Source organism: Cervus elaphus, chromosome X (assembly GCF_910594005.1).
Source record: "Cervus elaphus chromosome X, mCerEla1.1, whole genome shotgun sequence".
Lineage (NCBI taxonomy): Eukaryota > Metazoa > Chordata > Mammalia > Artiodactyla > Cervidae > Cervus > Cervus elaphus.
In genome coordinates, this window is record NC_057848.1 from 44124937 (window position 1) to 44152512 (window position 27576).

The 27576-nt window shown below is 39.7% G+C and overlaps 1 protein-coding gene across 4 annotated transcripts; it reads left to right on the forward strand.

Moving 5' to 3' along the window:
* The first annotated feature begins 17261 nt into the window (after window positions 1–17261).
* On the forward strand, window positions 17262–26954 carry MCTS1 (MCTS1 re-initiation and release factor). 4 transcript variants are annotated; one of them, XM_043896917.1, is made up of 7 exons: window positions 17263–17629; window positions 18209–18313; window positions 18861–19013; window positions 19554–19651; window positions 23660–23793; window positions 25444–25511; window positions 26748–26954. In XM_043896917.1, exons 2-7 carry the CDS (start codon window positions 18300–18302, stop codon window positions 26827–26829), a joined length of 549 nt encoding a protein of 182 aa, XP_043752852.1. In that variant the 5' UTR covers window positions 17263–17629; window positions 18209–18299; the 3' UTR covers window positions 26830–26954. The 4 variants fall into 4 exon arrangements, with proteins under 4 accessions (XP_043752854.1, XP_043752852.1, XP_043752853.1 ...); XM_043896918.1 differs by having other exon boundaries at window positions 17263–17531; XM_043896919.1 differs by lacking the exon at window positions 18209–18313 and having other exon boundaries at window positions 17262–17629.
* The last annotated feature ends 622 nt before the right edge of the window (window positions 26955–27576 follow it).

Here is a 27576-nt window from a genome sequence, read left to right on the forward strand (position 1 = left end):
GCGGCAGGCTCCTCACGTGGTCTCTGCTGAGCAACGGCGTGGGAGAAATAAGATGGCAGCCTCGAGGCAGTCTGCCCAGGGTGGCATGGCTGAGGGGTGGGGCGCAGTTTTTCCGTGGCATTTGGCTAGAATACATCAGTTTTCTAAAATGTTCTGTCTTGCTAGGTTGCTCCTTTCTGATCCTTTGTCTAGGGACAGCTGAATTTGGGGAGTCCTCATTTGTCTTGCCAGTTGATGTTTCACACATAACTTTTCCACTTTTGTAAATGGGATACTTCTTTTTCCTGTTTCTATTTCTAGTACTGCTAGAATACAATAAAGCTATTGGGATATAATGATAGGATGTTAATTGTACAATCTACCTGGGGGGTATATTGGTGTTCGTTGTGAAATTCTTTAAACTTTCCTTTGTGTTTAAAGGGCTTCCCAGGTGATGCTAATGATAAAGAACCGCCTGCTGATGCAGGAGACAGAAAAGACCTGGTTTCTATCCCTGGGGTGGGAAGATCCCCTGGAGGAAGGAGGAACTGGCAACCCACTCCAGTATTCTTGCCTGGAGAATTTCATGGACAGAGGAGCTTGGTGGGCTACAGCCTATGGGGTCACAAAAGAGTCAGATGCAGTTAAGCACCCATGCACATACCATACAATTTACACATTCAAGCTGTAAAATTGAATGATTTTTAGCGAATTCCAGGTACATGTAACCATCACTAGTCAGTTTCAGAACATTTCTGAAACCCGTGAAAGACACCTCATACCCTTAAGGTTTTGTCCCCTCTACCTCTGCATCCTGTGGTTGGGAAGATTCCCTGAAGAAGGAAATGGCAACCGAATCTAGTATCCTTACCTGGAAAATCCCAGGAGGAGCCTGGCAGTCTATAGTCCATGGGGTTGCAAAGAGTCAGACATGACTTATCAACTAAACTAGAACAACCCAAAGGAGTGCCTTTTTCTAATCAGCTCACCGAGAGGGGGCACATTTTTTTGTGTACAGTTTTTCTGAGATCATGCCTGCTATTTGTCACCTTGGTGCTCTCAGAAGCACTGGCCTGCAGAAAACTAGATTAATCTTAATGCACCCTTATTAGAAGTCTTGACTAATCAGAAGCCAGAACTGGAAGAGGCCTTTTCCTCTGGTCTCTCAGAGTGAGCCACTATCATTGCCTCAGTCAAATTGACAGAAGAAAATGATTTTGTTAAGATTAGATCAAGATGGCAGCCTAAGTGCTTGTAACTTTGTCTCCATCCTCTCTTCTCCAAATCTCTTAAAACATCAGAATAGCAAAAGGACTGAGACTGGTATAATTAAAGCAAACTGTACCTTCAGCAGTTCAGAAATTGTGAAGATCCCTTGAGGATAGAAATTGAATATGATCACAGTGATAAAAGAGGAGTCCAGTTCAAAACCTGCAAGGGAAAATTACTGGATTAAATCCAGAGAAAATAAAATTTCAGAATAAATAAATGCAAAGAGGAGGGGAAGCTGTCTTGTCAATTAAAGAATTGCATTCAGGAAAGAAGGATCAGTTGGGCCCCCTTGTGATCAGTCCTACACCCCCTTCCCCAACCCATTCCAAGGTTAAAGCCTAAAATTTCACACTAAAGAAAGTGAGCTATTTGCTTCCAAAAATTTGCTAGTGTGAATACAGGATCCTAGGGGAAGAAAACAACAGAACAGACCTTGGTGTAATCTGGACTTCCACAAAATATATGGAAAAACAAAAAGAGAGAAGCAAATTTGAACAGGAGAGAAATACACTAAAGTTCTCCACTGCCAGAGTAAAACTGTTTCGGCAGTTTGCAGGGAGTAAGGAGAATGAATGGCCCTTTCTGACTCTGGCAGAGGCACTTACCTTAAAGGGGAGCCTGACAGTTCAACACACACAACCCACTTATACAAAGTCCTTCTGCTAAGGAGAGGGGACAGAGACACACAACTGCAGAGGGAACCCAGGCAACCTATCTTTGCTAATCAAGTTGTCCCTTATTCACCAATATGCACAGACAACAAAGGATTACCAGAAATAGTTGGAGAAAGCCTACAACATAAAAAGAAGAACCAAGGCTTTCGATAGAAAATAATCCAGAAAGTTCTGAAAAGCAAAACATGAATTTGCAGAGCTGGCCACTATATACATAGCATTTACATTGTATTTACATCTATTTACATAGCATTGACATGTATTAGGTATTATCAGTAACCCAGAGATGATTTAAAGTATCATGGGAGTTTTAATAATAACTCTAAGTGGTATATAACCTTTAAAAATGTTAATCACTGTATTGTACACCTGTAACGTATAATACTGTAAATCAACCATACTTCAGTTTTTAAAAGTTTGTTTTGATTTTGTTTGTTTCGTATATTCTGCACATGAGTAAAATCATACAGTATTTGTTTTTCTCCCATTTAACTTGTTTCACTTAACATAAAAACCTCAAGGTCCATCCATGTTGTTGCAAAATGGCAAGATTTCTTTTCTTTGGCTTAGTATATTCCATTGCAACAATATAAATGAACAAATCAAACCAAAACAAAGACATAGACACAGAGAATAGACTAGTGGTTACCAGAGGAAGGTGGGGAGGATGAAATGGGGATCAACTGTAAGGTTATGGATGGAAACTAAATTTTTGGTGGTGAGCATATTGTAAGGTATACGAAAGTAGAAATATACATATGAAGCTTATTTAATATTATAAATCAACATTACTTCAATAAAAATAAATACACTCCAAAATATAATAATAAAGTACAGGGCAGGATGTGCATAGGTTATATGCAAATACCATGTCATTTTATATGAGAGTTGAGCATCTGAGGATTTTGGCATCCACTGGGGTCCTGGAACCAATCCTCTGTGGATCCGGAGGGATGACTGTAAATAGAATGACTGGCCCTGAGTGGGGAAGGATGAGGAGTGAAGTAATACAAGGAACAAAGCTCCAATTTGCAGATTCTAATTTTCTGATATATTCAGAACACATTGTAGGCATATTCAGAACCTTTATGAATTACTCAGGTAAGTATTACAGCAAGTGAAAGTGTTAGTCACTGAGTCATGTCTGAAACTTTGCGACCCCATGGACTGTAGCCCACCAGGCTCCTCTGTCCATGGGATTCTCCAGGCAAGAATACTGGAGTGGGTTGCCATTCCCTTCTCCAGGGACTCTTCCCCACCCAGGGATTGAACTTGGGTCTCCTGCACTGAAGGCAGATTCTTTACTGTCTGAGACAACACGGAAGCCCAATTACAGCAAAATGAAATAAATGAATCTGAAAAAGAGAATGATGTGAAATAGAAATAGCGGTGAAAAAAAAAAAAAAAGAAATAGCGGTGAGCAAAGAAACAGTTAAAAAAAAGTTAAATGGAACGGGATGAGGGTAGACGGTTGTAAGTTGTATGTTTGATACCAGGCAGATGAAGGTGATCCAGTTTGACCCTTTATATCTTATATATAAAGTAGGATGTGATGATTAGGAGAAGGGTAGCAAAAATTTGAGAAACATGGAGAAGGTTTGAAATAGTTCAGAATAACCTAACAAGACATAAGTACTGGGGCTGCTGGGCAGACTTTCAGACATATTTGAAGTGAGGTATTTCTCTAAGAAATCATCAGATCATGTGAATAAGTAAGGATATAGAGAAGCTCATACCACTACTTAACAGGGTTCAGTATATATATATACTGAGTTCAGTCGCTCAGTCGTGTCCGACTCTTTGTGACCCCATGGACTGCAGTACACCAGGCCTCCCTGTCCATCACCAACTCCCAGAATTCACCCAAACCCATGTCCATTGAGTCAGTGATGCCATCCAACCATCTCATCCTCTGTCGTCCCCTTCTCCTGCCCTCAATCTTTCCCAGAATCAGCATCTTTTCAAATGAGTCAGCTCTTCACATCAGATGGCCAAAGTATTGGAGTTTCAGCTTTAGCATCAGTCCTTTCAATGAACATTCAGGACTGATTTCCTTTAGGATGGACTAGTTGGATCTCCTTGCAGTCCAAGGGACTCTCAAGAGTCTTCTCCAACACCACAGTTCAAAAGCATCAATTCTTCTGCACTCAGCTTTCTTTATAGTCCAACTCTCACATCCATACATGACTACTGGAAAATCCATAGCCTTGACTAGACAGACCTTTGTTGGCAAACTAATGTCTCTGCTTTTCAATATGCTATCTAGGTTGGTCATAACTTTCCCTCCAAGGAGCAAGCGTCTTTTAATTTCATGGCTGCAGTCACCATCTGCAGTGATTTTGGAGCCTAGAAAAATAAAGTCAGCCACTGTTTCCACTGTTTCTCCATCTATTTGCCATGAAGTTATGGGACCAGATGCCATGATCTTAGTTTTCTGAATATTGAGCTTTAAGCCAACTTTTTCACTCTCCTCTTTCACTTTCATCAAGAGGCTCTTTAGTTCTTCTTCACTTTCTGCCATAAGGGGGATCATCTGCATATCTGAGGTTATTGATATTTCTCCCAGCAATCTGGATTCCAACCTGTGCTTCATCCAGCCCAGCATTTCTCATGATGTACTCTGCATATAAGTTAAATAAGCACGGTGACAATATACAGCCTTGATGTACTCCTTTTCCTATTTGGAACCAGTCTGTTGTTCCATGTCCAGTTCTAACTGTTGCTTCCTGACCTGCATACAGGTTTCTCAAGAGGCAGGTCAGGTGGTCTGGTATTCCCATCTCTTTCAGAATTTTCCACAATATATGAGATTACCTTGTACAAATATAGAATGCATTTATTTTTGCAAATACCCATAAGAACATTTTCAGAAATAACTCATTTTTTAGTCTGCAAAAATTCAGAAATCACAGGAATAACATTCTCTGATCACAATACAATAACATTAGAAATTAAAAACAGAAAAAGCGTCCCCCGAATTAACACACTTTAGAATTCTTTTCTGATTCAAGTCCCTTAGATAACAGCTTTCTCCAGATAGAATTTATAGGCCATAAAATTCACCCTTTTAAAGCAGACAATTCAATGGTTTTAGTACATTTACAGAGTTGTGCAACCATTGTCACATTCTAGTTTTAGAACATGGTCACCACTCCATAAAGACATCCTGTCCCCTTCCTCAGCTGCCTCTAAAGTGATCGGTCCTTCTGAGGAAGTTGAGGCCGTGTTGAGGTGAGGCCCTCACTTCATCCAGCCACTAGGATCATTTCAGGCAGCCCCTGCTTAGCATTCACCTGCAGCACAGCCTCCATCTCCGAGCTCACCTGCATCTGCTGGTCTTCATCCTGCACAACAGTGAAGTGAAGCGACAGTCCCGGAGGATAAGATCAATGCCCTCGGTAAAGCAGCTGGTGTAAATGTTGAGCCTTTCTGCCCAGGCTTGTTTGCAAGGACTTTGGCCAATGTCAACATCTGAAGCCTCATCTGCAATGTGGGGGCTGGTGGACCTGCTGTGGCAGGAGGTCTTTGCCCCTTCCCCACTGTTGCCCCAGCTGAGGAGAAAAAAGTAAAGCAAAGAAAGAAGAATCTGAAGAGTCTGTTGATGACATGGACTTTGGCTTTTTTTGACTAAACCTTTTTGGTAACATGTTTAATAAAAAACCGAGCTCTTTGCTGCAGGAAAAAAAAAAAAGACTCCTGTATGCATTAGCTGACACATCCTATTCCCACCTTTCCCCATACCCTGGCAACCACTGATCTACTTTCTGTCTCTATGTACTTGCTTATTCTGGACATTTCATATAATGGAGCTATATAATATGTGGCTTTTGTGATTGGCTTCTCTTAGCCTAATATTTTCAAAGCTCATCCATGTAGTAACATGTCTCAGAATTCTTCCTTTTTATGGCTGAATCATATTCCATTGAATGGGTAAGTCAGATTTGTTTATTTCACCAGCTGAAGGATATTTGGGTTGTTTCTACTTTTTAACTATTATGAATAATGTTGCTATGAACATTCATGTACAAGCTTTTGTGTGGGGCTATGTTTTCATTTCTTGTGTAGATGCCTAGGAGTGGAATTGCTGGACCATTTGGTAACTCCATAGTTAACATTGGGCTTCCATGGTGGCTCAGATGCTAAAGAATCTGCCTTCAGTGCAGGAGACCCAGGTTTGATCCCTGGGTGGGGAAGATCCCCTGGAGAAGGGAATGGCAACCCACTCCAGTGTTCTTCCTTGGAGAATGCCATGGACAGAGGAGCCTGGCAGGCTATGGCCCATGGGGTCATAAAGAGTTGGACATGACTGAGCGACTAACACTTTAACTAATTAACATTACATGGAACAGCTAAATTGTTTTCCAAAGTTGTACTATTTTATCTTCCCACAGTGATGTGTGAGGGTTCCAGTGTCTCCATATCCTTTGCAACACATGATATTTCTTGTATTTTTAATTATAGCCATCCTGATAGGGTATTTTCCAAACATTTAACAAACTCTTTTAGTATAGTTTTAGATTGACAGAAAAGACATAAGAATATTACAGAGAGCTCAGTGGAGAAGGAAATGGCAACCCACTCCAGTATTCTTGCCTGGAAAAGTCCATGGACAGAGGAGCCTGGCGGGCTGAAGTCCATGGGGTTACATGACTGAGCATGTGTGCACAAGGGTGGAGGGAGATGGGTTGGTAGCAATAAAGTGGTAGAAGTGAAAAAAAAAGAAAGAATATTACAGAGAGCTCAAATATACCCTGTATCCAGTTTTCTCTATTGTTAATATTACTATGGTACATTTATCACAACTAATTAACCCATGTTGTTGTTCACTTGCTCAGTTGTGGCTGACACTTTGCGACTCCATGGACTGCAGCACACCAGACTTCCTTCTCCTTCACCATCTCCTGGAGTTTGCTCAAACTCATGTCCATTGAGTTGGTGATGCCATCTAATAATGAGCCAATATTGATACACTATTATTAACTATATGTCCATATTTTCTTCAGATTTCCTTAGTTTTTACCAAAATGCCCCCTTTTCTCTTTCAGGACCCCATCCAAAATCCACATTATCTTTAGTGATCATATCACTTAAGGCTGTTCTTGGCTGTGACCATTTCTTAGACCTTCCTTGTTTTTGATGACCTTGACAATTCTAGGGAGTCTGGTCAGATATTTTGTAGAATATCCTTCAGCTTGTGTTTGTCTAATGCATTTTCCATAATTCTACATCACAGCAAGGGTACATGTTCTCAACATGACTTATCATTGATGAGCACACCTTGAGTGCCTGGCTGAGGCAGTGTTTGGCTTTTTTCTCTATTGCAACACTCCTCTTTTTCTCTTTTTCCAAACTCCACTCTTTATAAGGAAGTTATTATGCACATCCTACACTTAAGGAGTGGGCAGTTATGCTCCCCTGGCTTTAGAGAGCATCTACATAAATTATTTGGAATTCTTCTGTACAGAAGATTTATCTACTCTCCTTTTATTTATTTATTCAATCATTTGTTAATATCAGTATGGATTTGTTAATATTTATTCTATACTTTGAATTATAATCCAATGATATTTAATTTTGTTACTCAAATTGTTTCAAATTTGGCCACTGAAAGCTCTTTCAGTTGGCTCCTGTATCCCTTTAACATATATCTATAATTGCAGGGGTTTCTTGTTTATCTGCTTTTCAGTTTTATATAATTACAAAAAAATTATGGTGCTCCTGGCTCATTTTATATTTTCCCTGCCCCAGTCCTAGAGTCAGCCATTTCTCTATGGAGCCCTGGCTCCTTCTATTGGAGAACAGAGAAAATTTGGTGCTATCTACTAAATTAAATATCCACTTAGGCTTCAACTTTACTATTCTACTAGGTATATAGCTCAAAGAAATATTGGCAAAAAAAAAGAAATATTAGCATTTGTTTGAAAGGGATATATGCAGGCAATTTTTGTGTGTAAGCATTTAAAATGTGGTATTCTGTGTATGAGCAATTCACTGAAATATTTATTGCATGTTGATTATGAGTTCAGCACCAATCTAGGCCTTGGTAATACAGCAGGGATCCTTGGAATTTACCATTTAGTGGGGGAAACAATCAAAAAAAAGATAAGTAATATCAGGCAGTCCTTTCAGTCGGGGTACTGGCAGAAAAGAGAGGTACATTTAAAATGAAGGATTGATAAGGATTTAATCATTAAAATCTACTGCAGGGCACAGAGCAGGGTGGAAAGGGGGAAAGTGGATCTGGATAGGCAAAGCAAGAATATTCAGGGAAGGGGTGATAATACTATGGGGAAAGGTAAAGAAGAGTAAAAGAGAGTGTAAAATGGGGCACTGTTGTAGATCATGTTAGGATGAGGTGGCCTTTGAATAATGGCATGAATGAAGGGAGACAGAGAGACAAGTAGGCATCTAAGAGAAGTCATTCTAGGCAGAGGGGAAAAGTGGCAAGACCCTGAAGTGTTATTCACACAATGAAATATTCTACATCAATCAAGATGAATGAACTATAGTAATATGCAAAGATACACAGATGAGTCTTAGAGAAGTAAATATTAAGGAGGAAAAACTAGGTTCTGAAAGAGTACATACAGCATACAACCTAATAACCTTTCTATAAAGTTAAAATAAATTATAATAAATAATATACTTTAAGAGGGGCTTCTCTGGAGGTCCAATGGTTAAGTTTGTGCACTTCCAACACAGAGGGAATGGGTTCAATCCCTGGTGGGGGAACTAAGATTCCACATGCTGTACCATGCCACCAAAAAGTTTATATATATATACTTTAAGAAAGACCCATATCCACATATGTATGCATACACACACACATATATAACATATTTGTATGTTATATATATATATATATGTCATATACATATATATCTATATATGTGTGTGAATATATGTGTGGGCTTCCCTGGCTCAGTGGTAAAGAATACACCTGCAATGCAGAAGATGCAGGTTTGATCCCTGAGTAGGGAAGATCTCCTGGAAAGGGAATGGCAACCCACTCAAGTATTCTTGTCTGGAAATCCCATGGACAGGGGAGCCTGGCAGGCTACAGTCCATGGGGTTGCAAAGAGTCAGACAGAAGAACACACTTAGCGACTAAACAACAACAACATGTATGTATAAAGTAAAACTGTATTACATAGAGCACCACAAAATGATGAACACAAGATTCAGGATGATGATCCTTTGCCAGGGGCTGAGGGGAGGCCGACAAATGAGATTGGGGGCCATATAGTTAGATTTAGTTATTAGGTTCATGGATGCTTGTTATATTATTAAAAACAACTAACTAAAAGTGAATACGCTTGGATTAATAAGAGAATGTGCCATCAATCAAAGATTATGATTAATTTAATTCTATACATCCAAGGCCCAATGGAAAAAAATAAGACTCTGAGAAACAAGGGACCATACTTGGCATACTTGTGAAGTAGCAAAAAAGCCAGTGTGGCTGGAGCAGAGGGAGGGAAAGGGAGAGTAATAGTAGATGGAGGGGTGGAGGGGGCTGAACTGTGGCGGGCCTTCAGGGCAGGAAGAGGACCTTGGATCTTATTATCACTGAGATGGGAGCCACTGGAGGTTTTGAGCAAGGGAGTCAGAGGATCTGACTTATGTTTTAAAAGGTTCATCCTACCTACTGTGTAAAAAATAGATTGTAAGGGGGCAGGCATAAGAAATGAAAGCGAAAAGGCAAAACAAGTAAGAGACAAGTTTGATAGTCAAGTTGACAGATGATAGTGATTTTGACTCAAGTCATACTGTTGGAGGTATGTGAGAAGCGATCAGATTTTGGATATATTTTGAAAGTAAAAATATTTGATAGAGACAGTATTTTGTGATGGACTAAGTGAAGGATGTGTGAGAAAGAGAGGGCTTCATGGATATTTGACACAAGAAAATATGTGGATAGAACTCCCATTTATTGAGATGAGGATGACTGCATGTTGGGGAAGGGGCTGAAATTAAGAATTCTATTTTGGATATGAATTGTTTTCCAATGTCTATTATTCAAGTGGAGATATTAACTTTGGATAGTCTGAAGTGTAGAGGTGATTTCCAGTTTGGAGATTTAAAATTGGACATCCATGGTATATAGATGGTATTTAAAGCTATGAAACTGGCTTTTAGTGTAACCAAGGGAAAAAACATGCACAAGAAAGTCACAGATGCTGAATAGAGGAGGAGACTTAACACCCCAAAAGATGTCCTTTTCATTATAGGGGACTGGAATGCAAAAGTAGGAAGTCAGGAAACACCTGGAGTAACAGGTAAATTTGGCCTTGTGGAGTACAGAATGAAGCAGGGCAAAAGCTAATAGTTTTGCCAAGAGAACACACTGGTCATAGCAAACACCCTCTTCCAACAACACAGGAGAAGACTCTACACATGGACACATCACCAGATGGTCAATACCGAAATCAGATCGATTATATTCTTTGCAGCCAAAGATGGAGAAGCTCTATACAGTCAGCAGAAACAAGACCAGGAGCTGACTGTGGCTCAGATCATGAACTCCTTATTGCCAAATTCAGACTTAAATTGAAGAAAGTAGGGAAAACCACTAGACCATTCAGGTATGACCTAAATCAAATCCCAAATGATTATACAGTGGAAGTGAGAAATAGATATAAGTGACTAGATCTGGTAGAGTGCCTGATGAACTATGGACAGAGGTTCGTGACATTGTACAGGAGACAGGGAGCAAGACCATCCCAAAGAAAAAGAAATGCAAAAAGCAAAATGGCTGTCTGAGGAGACCTTACAAATAGCTGAGAAAAGAAGAGAAGTGAAAAGCAAAGAAGAAAAGGAAAGATATTCCCATTTGAATGCAGAGTTCCAAAGAATAGCAAGGAGAGATAAGAAAGCCTTCCTCAGCGATCAATGCAAAGAAATAGAGGAAAACAATAGAATGGGAAAGACTAGAGATCTCTTCAAAAAAATTAGAGACACCAAGGGAAAATTTCATGCAAAGATGGGCTCAATAAAGGACAGAAATGGTATGGACCTAACAGAAGCAGATGATATTAAGAAGAGATGGCAAGAATACACAGAAGAACTGTACAAGAAAGATCTTCACTACCCAGATAATTACGATGTGATCACTCACCTAGAGTCAGACATCCTGGAATGCTAAGTCAAGTGGGTCTTAGAAAGCATCACTACGAACAAAGCTAGTGGAGGTGATGGAATTCCAGTTCAACTATTTCAAATCCTGAAGATGATGCTGTGAAAGTGCTGCCCTCAGTATGCCAGCAAATTTGGAAACCTCAGCAGTGGCCACAGGACTGGAAAAGGTCAGTTTTCATTCCAGTCCCTAAAAAAGACAATGCCAAAGAATGCTCAAACTACTGCACAACTGCACTCATCTCACACACTAGTAAAGTAATGCTCAAAATTCTCCAAGCCAGGCTTGAACAATACTTGTACCACGTACTTCCAGATGTTCAAGCTGGTTTTAGAAAAGGCAGAGGAAACAAATTACCCGCATCCACTGGATCATCAGAAAAGCAAGAGAGTTCCAGAAAACCATCTACTTCTGCCTTATTGATTATGGCAAAGCCTTTGATTGTGTGGATCACAATAAACTGTGGAAAATTCTGAAGGAGATGGGAATACCAGACCACCTGACCTGCCTCTTGAGAAACCTGTATGCAGGTCAGGAAGCAACAGTTAGAACTGGACGTGGAACAACAGATTGGTTCCAAATAGGAAAAGGAGTACATCAAGGCTGTATATTGTCACCATGTTTATTTAACTTATATGCAGAGTACATCATGAGAAACGCTGGGCTGGAAGAAGCACAAGCTGGAATCAAGATTGCCAGGAGAAATATCAATATCCTCAGATATGCAGATGACACAACCCTTATGGCAGAAGTGAAGAAGAACTAAAGAGCCTCTCAATGAAAGTGAAAGAAGAGAGTGAAAAAGTTGTCTTAAAGCTCAACACTCAGAAAACAAAGATCATGGTATGCTGTCCCATCATTTCATGGCAAATAGATGGAGAAACGGTGGAAACAGTGACAGACTTTATTTTTCTGGGCTCCAAAATCACTGGAGATGGTGACTGCAGCCAGGAAATAAAAACACGCTTACTCCTTGAAAGAGAAGTTATGACCAACCTAGATAGCATATTAAAAAGCAGAGACATTACTTTGCCAACAAAGGTCCATCTAGTAAAGGCTATGGTTTTTCCAGTAGTCATGTATGGGTGTGAGAGTTGGACTATAAAGAAAGCTGAGTGCAGAAGAATTGATGCTTTTGAACTGTGGTGTTGGAGAAGACTCTTGAGAGTCCCTTGGACTGCAAGGAGATCCAACCAGTCCATCCTAAAGGAGATCAGTCCTGGGTGTTCATTGGAGGGACTGATGTTGAAGCTGAAACTCCAATCTTTTGGCCACCTGATGTGAAGAACTGACACATTTGAAAAGACCCTGATGCTGGGAAAGATTGAGGGCAGGAGGAGAAGGAGAGGACAGAGGATGAGATGGTTGGATGGCATCACTGACTCGATGGGCACGGGTTTGGGTGGACTCCGGAAGTTGGTGATGGACAGGGAGGCCTGGCGTGCTGCGATTCATGGGGTCACAAAGAGTCGGACACGACTGAGCGACTGAACTGAACTGAAGAGAAGGAGGTGGAGAGTAGCAGAAAATGAAATGAACCAGGATCTTCAATGAACGAGTGAGTGTGTGTGTCCTCAGTCGCTTCAGTCATGTCTGACTCTTTACGACCCTATGGACTCTAGCCTGTCAGGCTCCTCTGTCCATGGTGATTCTCCAGGCAAAAATACTGGAGTGGGCTGCCATGCCCTCCTCCAGGGGATCTTCCTGGCCCAGGGATCGAACCTTCATCTCCTGCATTGCAGGCAGATTCTTTATGGCTGAGGCACAGGAGAAGCCCTCAATGAACCATGAGTAGAGGACAACACAGAGGAAGTCAAGGTGTAACCAGATGGTCTGAAACTTAGAGGAAGGAGGATCAGGGTTGTGTTGTGTGTTTTACCTGAGAGTGAAGGATGAATCATCTGGAAGTTGTAGTTTGGCTGGAAGAGGATGCCAGGTCACCTCCTGACTCCCCAATACATGTAGTGTCTTGATGTGAGTGGAAAGGGCTGAAAGGGAATTTCCAACCTCAGGGGAGAGCCAGGAATATCAGTGGACACTCAGGGATGAGTTGGAGGATGGGTAGGAGAGTTTGTTCATCTTGGGATGGTGTTCCAGGGAGGCGTCAGAAGCACCTGGAAGTTAAGGTAGAAATGAGAGCTCAGGTGGCAGGAGGAGAAGCACAGAGGAATGTAGGAATGAAGTTAGAGAAGCAGAATAACAGCAACAGTAGTTTAATAACAGCAATACAAATAATTTAACAACACTTTGCATGGGTTCTCTCGTTTAATCCTCATAACAGCCTCAGAAAGCAGAGCCTTTGTTTTGCAGCTGAGAAGAGAGGCACAAGAGTTTCAGTGACTTGCCCAAGGTCACATAGCAAATAGACTCTACTGGATGCTTACATATTTAGTGAAAGTGAAACTTGCTCAGTCGTGTCCGACTCTTTGCAAACCCATGGACTATACAGTCTATGGAATTTTCCAGGCAAGAATACTGGAGTGGGTAGCCTTTCCCTTCTCCAGCGGATCTTCCCGACTCAGGAATCAAACTGGAATCTCCTGCAGTGCAGGCGGATTCTTTACCAACTGAGATATCAGGGAAGCCCCTTGGACAATGACAAAAGAGAACAGGGATGTGAGTGAGGCACAGTGCGTTTGGCTTACCATAAATTTGGCAAGATGATTAGTTCTAACAGTTCTGATAAACAGGGGTCTCTGCTCTCCCCAGATTTAACTGTATTTGGGACTGGAGTTAGGAGAGGCTGTTTTGTTGGTGTTCCTTATATTGTTCTGTATGGAAAGATCCAGGCAGTGGCTGGGCCAGTGTATTTTCTCACTTGTGGTCCGCAGAGTGATTGATAGGTGGGGTTAGTGGTGTGATTCTTAGGTATGTCTTGATCTTGTGGGGGATATAAAGCCAGGCTGCAGGGGTCTGTAAAGTATAAGGGTGAGGGGCAGTTTGTGGGAAAAGTGACCTTAAGGAAAGGCTTCACAGGTTGCATATTCTGAGATGAGAGATCCATCTCAGGGGATCTGAGGGGTCTCAGGGGTCTGGCAGTGGCCCAATTCTTTCTTGCATTGAAAGCACCTCCCCCAGTGTTTAAAGCTATGGCCCACCTCCTAAAGAAACCATTTTTTACTGGACACTCTGAAGGGTTTCCTGGTGGCTCAGCTGGTAAAGAATCCACCTGCAATGCGGGAGACCTGGGTTTGATCCCTGGGTTAGGAAGATCTGGAGAGGGGAAAGGCTACCCACTCCAGTATTCTGGCCTGGAGAATTCCATGGACTGTATAGACCATGGGGTTGCAAAGAGTCGGACACGACTGAGTGACTTGCACTCACTGAAGGGTTTTGGTGCCTTGCTTGTTGCTTGAGGAAGTTGATGAAGAAGAAAAGGAGGCCTTGCTGTAAGCTTCCTTGGGCAGCATTTTTGAGCCTCATGTCAAGATGACCCTATAAAATTCTTTCAAAATTCTGAGATGGCAATACAATCACGCAATGTTTAAAGCTTATTATAGCTAGGTTACTTGTTTTAGTAAAATGTATGCTAGAGTTGAGTTTTCTGTGTCCTGTGCTGCATATACATTGAGGTCTCTTGTAAAATAAACTGAGCAGAACATTTCTGCATCAAATATAGTAGAGACAGCATATATGTTTAAAACATCAAGGTCCTTTACAACTAGTGTGTGAATAAATGAAGTTCATTGTTTCGGTTTTTGAAGAGGTTTATTTTGAGATATTTCTTCTTTTATGACATGCTGTTTGTTGTAGCAGTGATTTATTTGGAGATGAGTTCTGTCAGGAATAACCCCCCAATTGCAGTCTTGGAAAAACAGAAGCCACTTTACAATGATCCTCTGAATAACGCAAAACCAGAAACACACTACAGTGAAAGGTGGACCCTGCTCATGTATCCATGTAGGTGGGTTATGAATAAAGGTGTTCATGCATGCATACATAACTAAATATCTCCCTCATTAATACTAATGACCTCACTTGGCATTTGTTATATTAATACTTCAGATTCGGTCTCTGTGATTATCAGAGTATATGAAAGTGGATTAAAATATGTATGCACGTATAGCTATATGTCTACTCCATGTATGTGGGATTTGTTATAATTTAGAGTATATATAATTTCTTTTTCTTTTGTACTTTCTGGCTGCGACTGGTGGCAAGCAGGATCTTAGTTCCCTAACCAGAAATTGGACCCACAACCCCCTGCAGTGGAAACGCTGAATCTTAACAGCTGGACCACCAGGGGAAGTCCCCTAGAGTATGTATAATTTTTATAGAATTAAATGTTGGCTATTATTTCTAGCACTGCAAATATTCAGCATAATACTTTTTAATAAGTCTAAAATTAGTTCCTGTCTGTCCAGTGGTTAAGACTGCGAACTTCCAAGGCAGGGGGCGCTGGTTCCACCAATGGTTCAGGAACAGCTGTGCCTCAGCCAAAAAGTAAAATTAAAAAAAGAAATTAAGAAGTCCAAGAAATTAGGAATTTCATCAAGGTGTTACTAGTTTGTGCTGTGTACTGAGTTGTTTCAGTCCTGTCCGACTCTGTGTGACCCCATGGACTGTAGCCCGCCAGGCTTCTCTGTCCATGGGATTCTCCAGGCAAGTACACTGGAGTGGTTTGCCATGCCCTCCTCCAGGGGATCTTCCCTAGCCATGGTTGGAATTGGTGTCTCTTATGTCTAATCTGCATTAGCAGGCGGGTTCTTTACCACTAACACCACCTGGGAAGTTTTTAGTTTGGGAGTTCATCAAGTTAAAATTTATTTACTAGTGGAATACATTGTTACTACTATGGTGTTAACATGTTTAGATTGGATGCAAAATATCTGTTTTCTCCCACCTCAAACTGCTTAATAGTAACTGTTTATGGCTGTTATAATGTATTAGCTGTTCCATGGCAGGCTTCTAGGATGATGTGAGAGTTGCCAGTAATATTCTCCTGCTTTGTGAGAAGTCCTAGCAGGATAACACTAACCGCAGCTGGGGGTCTGGGCTTCAGTTTTGCATGTTCCTAAACAATATTTTCAATGTTAGGGAGTCAACTAATGCTGGGAAAGCAGATTAATGCTAAAGACATTTACAACAAACTGATGTATAAACTGAATGACAATTCATTAATTTACAGTTGTTCATGCAAATATGACTTGAAAATAGAGTTCCTTCTGGGCAGAGCTTCATGGGAAGCTAAATTATAATCAGAAGATTGTTGCTACCATAGAATCAAGGCAAGATGAGTTGTTAGTTGTACAATTCAAACACATAATGCTGTTTGCTGTGATTGTTCCAAGCGTCCATCTCCCCAGCAGAGTATTTGCTCTTGGAAGAGACTGCTATTATTTGTTTTACAGATCAGTGCACCCTACCCCACCGCCTGGGTAGTGCTTATTCAGGTTTTTTATTTTTCTACGCTTTCTCTTGGAGAATAAAATGGCAACCCACTCCGGTATTCTTGCTTGAAGAATTCCATGGAAGAGAAGCCTGGAGGGCTACAGTCCATGGGGTCGCAGAGTCGACACGGCTGAGCGACTAACGTAGGCATGCTTTCTCTGCAGATCAAAACCCTTGATTTGCTCTCCTTTTTAAAATTACAGGTAAAACGTGTTTATCTGTTATCTCTTCAATCAGATTAGCCTAGTATTGATCGCCTAGAGGCCATTCTACCATTCAAGGGAGGTACCTCTTTAGGTTTATAGCTCAACTCATATGAGGGTGAGGCAGGGGACAGCAACCTCGTGAATAATTCTTTGGGGGCACCTCACTGGTCAGTGAACACGGTTGCCAGATTAAAATACAGGACGCCCAATTAAATTCAGATAGCAAGTATTTTTTTTTTCTTAGTCTTAAGTATGGATGAGGTATAGTTATACCTCAAAAAAAAAAAAAAACAACCAAAAACAAACAAACAAACAAACAAAAAAAGAAAAACAAAAAAAAAAACAAAGTATTCATCGTTTATATGAAATCCAAATGTCCTGTACAGGGCGTTCTGTATTTTTATTTGCTAAATTTGGCAAGGCCACGAGTACGTTAACATAATGTCAAGAGGTTTGCCCAGGTTCAAGCTGGTCGGTAAGCACCAATCCATTCGGTTGTCTCAGGGAACAAAACCCATTCCCACGAAAAAGTAAACAGCAGGTAGCAATGAAACTCGGAAGAATCTTGACCCTTTGAGGAACCCGTAGTGACACACCGGCCTTAACCACGGCTTTGATTGATTGCCCGGTGTGCTCCGTTCTTCTCTTTCTGCTGCTAGAATGATGGCTCTATCTGTCTTCCTTCTCTAGTCCCGCCCTTTCAGCTACCGGCTCTGGACGGGGATCGATAACCCAGAAAGGGCCAGCAAAAGCGCCGACGTGTTTAGAGGAGCGGAAGTAGTCAAATGTCTCTGAACACCGTCAAGTGCAGCTGGCTGTCTCCCTTTCCGGATAAAGACAGCAGCTCCGACTGTCAGTGCCGGCCTTCCTCCTGTAAGGGGATCTGCCGGACCCTTGCTAATTCAGTTTTTCTTCCCCATTCCGGGCCCTTCCCTATCGTCGCCCCCTTCACCTTGGATCATGTTCAAGAAGTAAGGACATGCCGTGGCCTCCCTCGGCTGCTCACGAAGGTGGTGGGGGTGGGTGGTGGGGAAGAGGACAAGAGCAAAGATTCTCTTTCTCTCTCCCACGCCCCTGCCACCCTTACTCTTTAAGGTTTTTCTGTAGTACCATGCTCTCAACACTATATGTCTCTGTATGTCTCAGTACTATGCTTGCAACATTGCTTTAAGCTTTTCGTCCCTAATCCTCAATCGGGTTGGGTCCTCCCACTCTCATTTTCTATTTCGTTACCCCTCTTTCTCATTTGCCCCCTTTCCCAGTCCTAGCTCCATTCCTAGGATTCTACCAATCACATCCTTGCACCGTGATTTAGGGACATGCCCTCTTTAGCAAGAGGACAGCCCTGCGCTCTCTGCCATGTGGTTACTAGTTAGGAACTGAACAAGGGAAGGCTTGACTTCCTGGGTCATGGGCGTGAAGGAGTCTGGGTGACAGGAAGCGAGCGAACTGTCATACCTATTGCCTAGCTGCCAGATTAACCTTGTCTTGAAAATAACGTGATTGCTCCATAGGAACCTTGTCTTGAAAATAACGTGATTGCTCCATAGGCTATTCAGTTGAGGAAGACAAAAATTCTTTGGAACGCACCTAGTGGCTTTGCCTTGCAGATTTGGTAGACGCAAAAAGCAAAGGGGGAACATGGGCAAAGGAAGGTGGGTTTTGTGCATGACATTTTGAGCAAAAATAATTAGGGATGTTAAATACTGTCATTATCACTTCAAAAAAATCTCAACAGATTACATAGCATAGGAGGGGCTGCTTTTCTGTGTTAATGTTTGGGTTGGTCATTTGTATACTAATGCTGGAGGTATTTTCGTTTTGTTTTGCTTTACACAGATTTTGTTATAGGTGGGAATCTGTTTCTTTCTGGGTAGAACTGAGTAAGATTTTCCAGGAAAGGCACTTGTGTAGCTGATTACAGTTTATTGTGTTATATATGTCTCATATCCTTCCCCCTTCCCTGCCCCCCTACAGCTAATTGTGTGTATATGACAGTTTAATATTGTATTAAGACATTGGTTTTGTGCTGGACAGAATAAAAGGGAAGTTGTATTTTAAAAAGCAATTTCTTCCATAACTATTTTAGACATCTAAATATTTGCTTGGGAATAGGTGAATAATTAAAAAAATACCTTTAGCTATTCTGTTGTGTCTTCTTAGAAATGCTTTTTGTTTTTCCTTGCAAAAATCATTTGGCAGATTTGATGAAAAAGAAAATGTGTCCAATTGCATCCAGTTGAAAACCTCAGTTATAAAGGGTATTAAGAATCAATTGATAGAACAATTTCCAGGTATTGAACCATGGCTTAATCAAATCATGCCTAAGAAAGATCCTGTCAAAATAGTGAGATGGTAAGTCTTTGCTTTTTTTTCTATGTATAACTCACAGAAGCTGAATGTAATATGATTGGATTGCACTCATGATAACTGTGATTATCTTTATATTAACTGTTTATCTACTCTAAATGAGTAACCCTAAAACTTATCAATATTTGTATTTTCACATGTTTTTCTATGTGAAAAATGTGGCTTTGTGTACTGATTGTTTTATTAAAGAGTTAATTAAATGTTTTTATTCAGAGTCAGATTTATTTCAGCTTGTGCTTTAGAGATTTGTTTTATTAATTATCTACCAAGGAAATTAAAATATGTAATAAAATGTGAAATAAAATTGTAGCAGATCATATTTTTCTCTAATGGACTGGTGTTACTTTAAGCAGTGTTTTGTGGGGTTTTTTGGGGGGGGGCCTGGATCTTTACTGAAATTAGAAAAAAACTTACTGTATTTCTATATATGCATACTTCATATTATACATTATTTAAAGGATGTTTGGCATATTCATTTTTGAAAGAAAATATCTAACTTGGTACTTTGTGATGTTTGTTTTACAGCCATGAACATATAGAAATCCTTACAGTAAATGGAGAGTTACTATTTTTTAGACAAAGAGAAGGGCCTTTTTATCCAACCCTAAGATTACTTCACAAATGTAAGTCTTGTTAGAAAATATGTATTTGGGCATATGAAAAGACACAAAAGGAGTTGAAAGTGACTTCTGGTAGTTAACTTTTTGAAAGAAAAGTGAAAGTGAAGTCACTCAGTCGTGTCTGACTCTGTGACCCTATGGACTGTAGCCTGTCAGGCTCCTCTGTCCATGGGATTTCCCAGGCAAGCATACTGGAGTGGGTTGCCATTTTCTTCTTCAGAAGTTCTTCCTGACCCAGGGATCGAACTCAGGTCTCCTGCATTGCAGGCAAGCTCTTTGCCCTCTGAGCCACCAGAGAGTCCCACAGTTAACTTACTAGTACTAGGTTATATGGAATATAAAACTAAAACAATTTCCCCCTTCTGCATCTTGTGGTAAATCTGAAAAATGCATATTCTCTCATTATGCATTCCAAAAGCCCAAGAAAGAGCATTCATTCACTCATTCATTTAAAAAATATTTATAGTTTTTGAACTTATTCTGTGCCAGGCACTGAGCTAGGTATTGAGAATGTGATAGGAAGCAAAGATAGACATGGTCCCTGTCCCTAGGAAGCTAACAGTCTAGTGAGGTGAATAGACAACAATTAGATAATTACACATATATATTCACAAACTGTGTAATTGCGGTAAACTTTTTTTTTTACATCTGTATCCAGATTTGCTTCATAGAGATAATTCTATATAAGGGAAAGCATGGAGTCCCAGTTCTTAGTAGTGCCAAGGCCAGGTATTAAGAAACAAAATAATGTTTGTTATGTACCCGCATTTGCATGTTGTTAGATTGATTACATTGCAAAATAAAACCCAAAGGAAGCTGCTATCCCAGTGTACAAGAGTTTTCCAACTGTAAGTAAAATTTCTCCTTTTCAAGCCAGTATGTGTCTGGCATGTATGCTTATTTATGGTGAAGCATGGTGTCTGAAATGTTAAATGGTAGAGGAAGACTGTCCATTGAACTGTTCTTCCAGTTTTTCTATATGTTAAGCATTTTCATGATAAGTTGGAAGAAAAAGATGTTTCTATTTAATAGTATTTTGCTAGGAACCAACCTTTTAGAACATCTTAAAGTTACTCTTGGGAAGAAGCAGGATGATATGGTAGTTAAAACTGTGAAATTGGAGTCAGGCAGATCTAGGCTTAATTCTCACTGCATGTCACTTTTGTCAAGCTACTTAACCTGTTTAAGCTTTGTTTCCTCATCTTTGAAAATGGACACAATTGTATGGTATATCTCCCAGGGTTGTGAGAATTAAATGAGATAGTAACATAGATGTAATGCACCTAACACAGTATCTGGAACATAGTAAGTGGTCGATATATTATACCCACTATTATGATACAGTAATTGTTCAGTAAATGTCCATCCACTACTGCTACTTGTCATCATCCCCATGATCTGGATCATCATCATCATTATTATTAAAGGGCAAATATTAATAAGGATGGAGATCTAGAAAAGAAATTATGACTTCTGAGTAGTAAACACATTCATTTATTCAGGTTCCTTTTTATCAGTAATATGTTTTCATTAATTTGGAACATGTTTAATTTCTAGTCTTGGTAGGAAAAAGACTTATTTGTTCTCTGGCTAATGGGAAGGCTATTGGTAAGACATTAAAGTGATTACATTTTACCAATTATTATTATTCCTAGAGAATCCTGAGGGTCTAAAAAGTTTTTCTCATAGTTATTGTTTTAAATCCTTCAGGGATTTAGTTGTTAGGTTGTGAATTATTAGTCGACACGTATGTGCATGCGATGTCGACTCTTGGCAACTCTCTAGACTGTAGCTCACCAGGCTCCTCTGTCCATGGGATTCTCCAGGCAAGAATACTGAAGTGGGTTGCTGGGCCCTCCTCCTAGCGATCTTCCCAACCCAGGGATTGAATCCGCATCTCTTACATCTCCTGCATTGGCAGGTGGGTTCTTTACCACTAGTGCCACCTTGGAAGCCCAGTAGAAACATATACACACACACAAATACATTTTTTTAGGATTATAAAAGGAATATGTATTCAGTCTAGAGATCTGGAAAATACAGAAGTAAAATCACTTGTATTCCCATGACGTAGAGGTAACTTACCATGGTTAGTATATCAGTGTACTTCCATAGCATTTTTTCCAATATTGTGTGTGTCTGTGTGTTATATGTAAATGCATATTTTTTCCTTTTTTTAAATTAATAAGCTTTATTTTTAGAGCAGTTTTTTACACTTTATTTTATTATGGAGTATAGCTGATTAACAATGTTGTGATAGCTTCAGGTGGACAGCAAAGGGACTCAGACATACATACACATGTATCCATTCTCCCCTAAGTTCCCCTTCCATCCAGGATCCGGGCTGCCGCATAACATTAAACAGAGTTCCCTGTGTTTTACAGTAGAACCTACATGGTTATCCATTTTAAATATAGCAGTGTGTACATGTTGATCCAAAATTCCCTATCACCTCTCCCATCCTTTTCCTCCTCCTGCAACCACATTCTGTAAGTCTGTGAGTCTGTTTCTGTTTTGTAAATAAGTTCATTTGTATGATTTCCTTTTAGATTCCACATATAAGGGATGCCATAGGATATCTCTCCTTTGTCTGACTTACTTCATTCAGCATGACAATGTCTAGGTCCAGCCATGTTGCTTCAAATAGCATTATTTCATTCTTTTTTATGTCTGAGTAATATTCCATTGTATATATGCACCACATCTTCTTTATTCATTCATCTGTTGTTGGACATTTAGGTTGCTTCCATGTCTTGGCTATTGTGAACAGTGCTGCAGTGAACATTGGGGTACATGTATTCTTTCAGACCATGTTTTTCTCTGGTTATATGCCCAGGAGTGGGATTGTAGGGTCATATGGTAGCATTAGAGCAGTTTTAGGTTTACAGAAAAAATTAACAGAAAGTACAGAGAGTTCCCATATACTTCCTTCCCTCTCTTCTTCTTAATATCCTGCATTGGTGTGCTTCATTTGTTACAATTGATGAGCCAATATTGATATATTATTATGTATATTATTATAATTAATCAAGTCAATAGTTTATATGAGGGTTCATTCTTTGTGTTGTACATTCTGTGGTTTTGTCATTTGCATAATGTCATATATCCATGGGCTTCCCTGGTGGCTCAGTGGTAAAGAATCTGCATGCAATGCAGGAGATGTGGGTTTGATCCCTGGGTCAGGAAGATCCTCTGGAGGAGGGCATGGCAACGCTTTCCAGTATTCTTGCCTGGAGAATCCCATGGACAGAGGAGCCTAGTGGGCTACAGTCCATGGGGTCGCAAAGAGTCAGACATGACTGATGCGACTGAGCAGGCACTGTTTCCACTGTTATAATATCTTACAGAATAGTTTCACTGCCCTAAATATCCCTTGTGTTCTACCTACTCACCCCTCCCACCTCTTCCCCTCCTCCAACCCTTAGCAACCACTGATCTTTTTGGCAATTTTTATCGTTTTTTTTTTTTTCATTCATCATATATTATGAATATTTCCCAGGGTATTACATATTCTCCAAAAACATGGTTCTATTGTACAGATATTATACTTCAAGTCATTCATCTCTTAATTGTTGGACATTTAGGTTGATTCCAGTTTATTTCTAATATAAATATTAGTGCTATAATGAGTATCTATCTACCCAAATATATTGTGCATTCCTCATTTATTTCTTAGGATAAGGTCCTAGAAGTAGAATTACTAAATCAAAAAGTTTGAACCTTTTCAAGGCTGTTGGTACATATTGCCTAGTAGTCTTAAAGAAAGCCTATACCTATTTATAAGCCTTCTAGCAGTAAATGGGGATGCCAGTTTTCTGACATTCTTGCTAGCACTGGGAATTACTTTTCTCAAAAATATATACCAATTTGATAAGTGAAGGAATGTGTTTCAGTTTTATTTCGCATCTGTCAAAGTACTATAATTTCGGGAAATATTTGTTCATGTCATTTGCCTTTTTCTGTTGAGTCTTTAGTTTCATTAATTGGTATAATGTATTTCTTTTCTTCTAGATCCTTTCATCCTGCCACATCAGCAGGTTGACAAAGGAGCCATCAAATTTGTCCTCAGTGGAGCAAATATCATGTGTCCAGGCTTAACTTCTCCTGGAGCTAAACTTTACCCTGCTGCGGTAGATACCATTGTTGTATCCTTCCCAGGCTCTGCTGAAAAATGTGTTCATTGTGTTCTTGTTATCACTGAAAGAACTAATATCCAAGAGAACATTCGATGTATTTTTTGGAAGTTACTGTTGTATCTTTCTGCTTACATTTGAAGATGTGGGAAGCAACATTATTTTGTGTTAGAAGTTAAATGATAACAAGTAATAAAAAGAGTCCCAGCTGCATTTCAGCTCTGCTAGGGCCCAGTGTTATGAGACTTGGGACACAGTATAAAACTCCTGATTATTAATAGAGGTTTTATATGATATGATTGAATCACTTATTTGAACATCATCTTGCTACTTTTACATTTGAATTACCCTGGGAAAAAAACATTCAAAAGGGAAAAGAATTTAGGCACCAGGTGGAATGTTGGTGAATAGTAGGAACCATTGGCAATCCCTATGGCTTTATTTTAAAGTTCCAATGAACTTTTATTTTAAAATTCATTTTTAACTTGGTTGTTTGGGCCTTGGAACATGTTTTCTCAAAGAGAAACGTTGACGTCAGAGATAGCCCTTAAGAAGTTATTCAACTCATGACATAGCTGAATAATTCTGCATTCCTTCCATTTCTCTGGTGTTGTTTCAGCTATATTCTAGATTAGTTTTTTGTCAACTAATCTGGACAGGATGACATCTTCTCTTTTGTCATAGATAAAGTGACCAGTTGCCTCAGGTTGAGGAAAGGAACCATATTTGGTGGGAAATCACTGGAATGGTAAGGCCATTGGAATGGGTTTACGAGTGCTCAGAGGAGGGTGTCCTCTCTTGTGGAAGTTATATCTAAGGGGTAATATAAGTTGTATATCTTAGGAACAGCTTGTATTGACATAGATACTGGTCACATAATAGGTGTTCAAATATGTGTGGAACATTGAAGGAATGAATGAATGAATTGAAAACCAATGGAGAAAAGTATTCTCTGAGGACAGGTTACCCTTTTATGTTTATGATTGCTCTAAGTTTTTAAAGTTTATAAAGTTCTGGAGTTTCCCCTAAATGGAAAATTTTCCTAGTATCTGGCCTTTACTTTTTAAATTACTTTTATTTTGAAATAATTATAGACTGTTGGAAAGCTGCAAAACTAGTACAGAGAGGTGCTGTGTACACTTGAAACTTTGAAAATATGGACTGTAATGTTTATCATTTTAGATACTTCAGACGAACCAAGAACATTCTGTTTGTTCTGGAGAGATTGCAACTTACATTGGGCTCTTAAAGATAGATAGGGGATATAATTATTGTTTTAATGTATCCTTTATATAAAACCACCATTTAGTGATTAAAGCACTAGAACAATTGATATTTATTTCTTTTTAATATTTATATGCAAAAATTTTATCTCCTTTTTTGCATGATTTCTTTTTCTTCTTCTCCTCCTTCTTTTGTTGGCATTGGGTTATAGTATTAGCATTTGACCCAGAAATCGAGAATGATTATTAGATTACATTCATTTAGCATTTAGTGAATATTTGCAGTGTGCCCATAAATGGTGCTAGGTCCTTGCCTTCAGGGAGTTAATGGACTAGGTGAAAATGCAAGTTGGGTTCCCAGTGGCTTAAGCAGTAAAGTGACACCCCCTCTCGAAGGTATTTTGATAGATAAATGGTTTTCTTAGCTGTGTGTTTTCAGGCAATCATGGCAGAAGGAAAACAGCATGCTCTGTGTGTTGGAGTCATGAAGATGTCTGCAGAAGATATGTAAGTCTCCTGTTAGTCCCCCTTAATTTTTCAGATATAGGTAACCTATGCAGTAAGGGGCTTCCAGGTGGCACTAGTGGTAAAGAACCTGCCCACCAATGCAGGTTAGACATAAGAGACACTGGTTCGATCCCTGGGTTGGGAAGATCCCCTAGAGAAGGAAATGGCAGCCCACTCCAGTGTTCTTGCCTGGAGAATCCCATGGATAGAGGAGCCTGGCAGGCTATAGTCCATAGGGTCACAGAGAGTTGGATACAACTGTAGTGACTTAGTGCACATGCAGGAGGAATCAGAATTACAGGTGAACTTTGCTCTCGTTCATACCACATCTTACAAATGTTTACGCACAGAAACCTCATTTCTGATTTTTCCTAAGATTTAGGAAGCCATTGAAAGTTATTTCCTCTCAAAGAGATTGCATTCTTTCTTTAGCACTCTGAAAAGAACCTGTGTGCCAACACAGCTATATTATATGTATGTGTGTGGTATTTTAGGAATGTTTTTAGTTAGTGTGATTTCACTTACATGTGGGGAAAGGTATTTTGCTGCTGGTTTTTAAAAACAGTGACATAATTTAGTGCCACACAGTATTTATCTTGTATTTTTACCTGGTGGCATAAAATACTAAGGAAATATTAGTGATATATTACCAAAACATTGGCTTCCCTGATGGCCCAGCTGGTAAAGACTCTGCTTGCAGTGCAGGAGACCTGAGTTTGATCCCTGGGTTTGGAAGATCCCCTCGAGAAGGGAAAGGCTACCCTTTCCCAATCCAGTATTTTTCCAGTATATTTTCCAGTATTCTAGCCTGGAGAATTCCATGGACTGCATAGTCCATGGTGTAGCAAAGAGTTGGACATGACTGAGTGACTTTCACTTTCAGTTTACCAAAATATAGTCAATATGCTTAAAAATGTTGGACTCATTTGATGACCAAATTATTCCTACTACTGTTGTTTCAGGGTTAATTATAACACTTTGATGTTCTCCTGGTCTGGCAACATCATTACTCTGTTTCTGTGATCCTACTAGTTAGATCACTAGAATTTCTTTAAGACATGAACTTCAGCAGAGTAATGTAGTTTAATGTAGATGATCATGTTAGTGTAATATAAGTAAATTCCCTATATATGGCTCAATAATTGCAAAATAGCAATGCACCCTGAATTACATTTACTATGAGTAAGCCTATAAAAGTACTTAACAACATGTTTATGTGCTTTATTCCTTCTGCAGTGAGAAAGTCAACAAAGGAATTGGCATTGAAAATATCCATTATTTAAATGATGGGCTGTGGCATATGAAGACATATAAATGAGCCTCAGAAGAAATGCACTTGGGCTAAAAATGGATATTGTGCTGTTTCTGTGTTTGTGTCTATGTGTGACAGCATGAATACAATACCTCTGTGGTTATGCTGAATAAATTCAACAGATGCTAAAATTCTGTTAGCTCCAAAAATTATTTTAATTTTTCTTAAACTCAAGTTAAATTTGGGTTACAAAGTTGGACATTAAAAGGTAGCTGGTAAGTAACCAAACCTAATTAAAATAACTTAATGTCCTTTCTTAGGCTAATGATGCAAGATGAAGGGCAAGACTTGGTAAATGAACTTGCTAGTATATGGCTGATGCCTCAGAAAATCTGACCAATGAATGGGGCTGGAAGCGAGACTGGTTTTTTTAAACATTTTTTATTTTTAATTGGAGGATGACTGCTTTACAGTGTTGTGTTTATTTCTGCTGTACAACAGTGTGGATCAGCTATAAGTATACATATGTCCCCTCCAGCTTGAGCCTCCCTCCCAACTCCCCCCATCCCACCCCTCTAGGTTGTCATGAGCACCAGGCTGGGCTCTCTGTGCTATACATTGTCTTCTCACTAGCTATCTATTTTACACATTATAGTGTATATATTAGACTTGGATTTTTATCCCGTTACCCAAGGGCACCTAGAAGTGCCCCTTCTCTTTTGTGTATGTTTTTAGTTTGGTTGCTATTTCCATTTTTAAACTTTTCATTATGGAAAATTCTGAGCATAGAAAAGTATGGGTAGATAGTATATT

Bases quoted from the DNA above. Each gene is read 5' to 3' on its own strand.
- MCTS1 (XM_043896917.1), top strand. The intron at 19,014-19,553 runs GTAAGTCTTTGC...TTTGTTTTACAG, and splicing joins CCTGTCAAAATAGTGAGATG to CCATGAACATATAGAAATCC. The intron at 25,512-26,747 runs GTAAGTCTCCTG...TTCCTTCTGCAG, and splicing joins AAGATGTCTGCAGAAGATAT to TGAGAAAGTCAACAAAGGAA.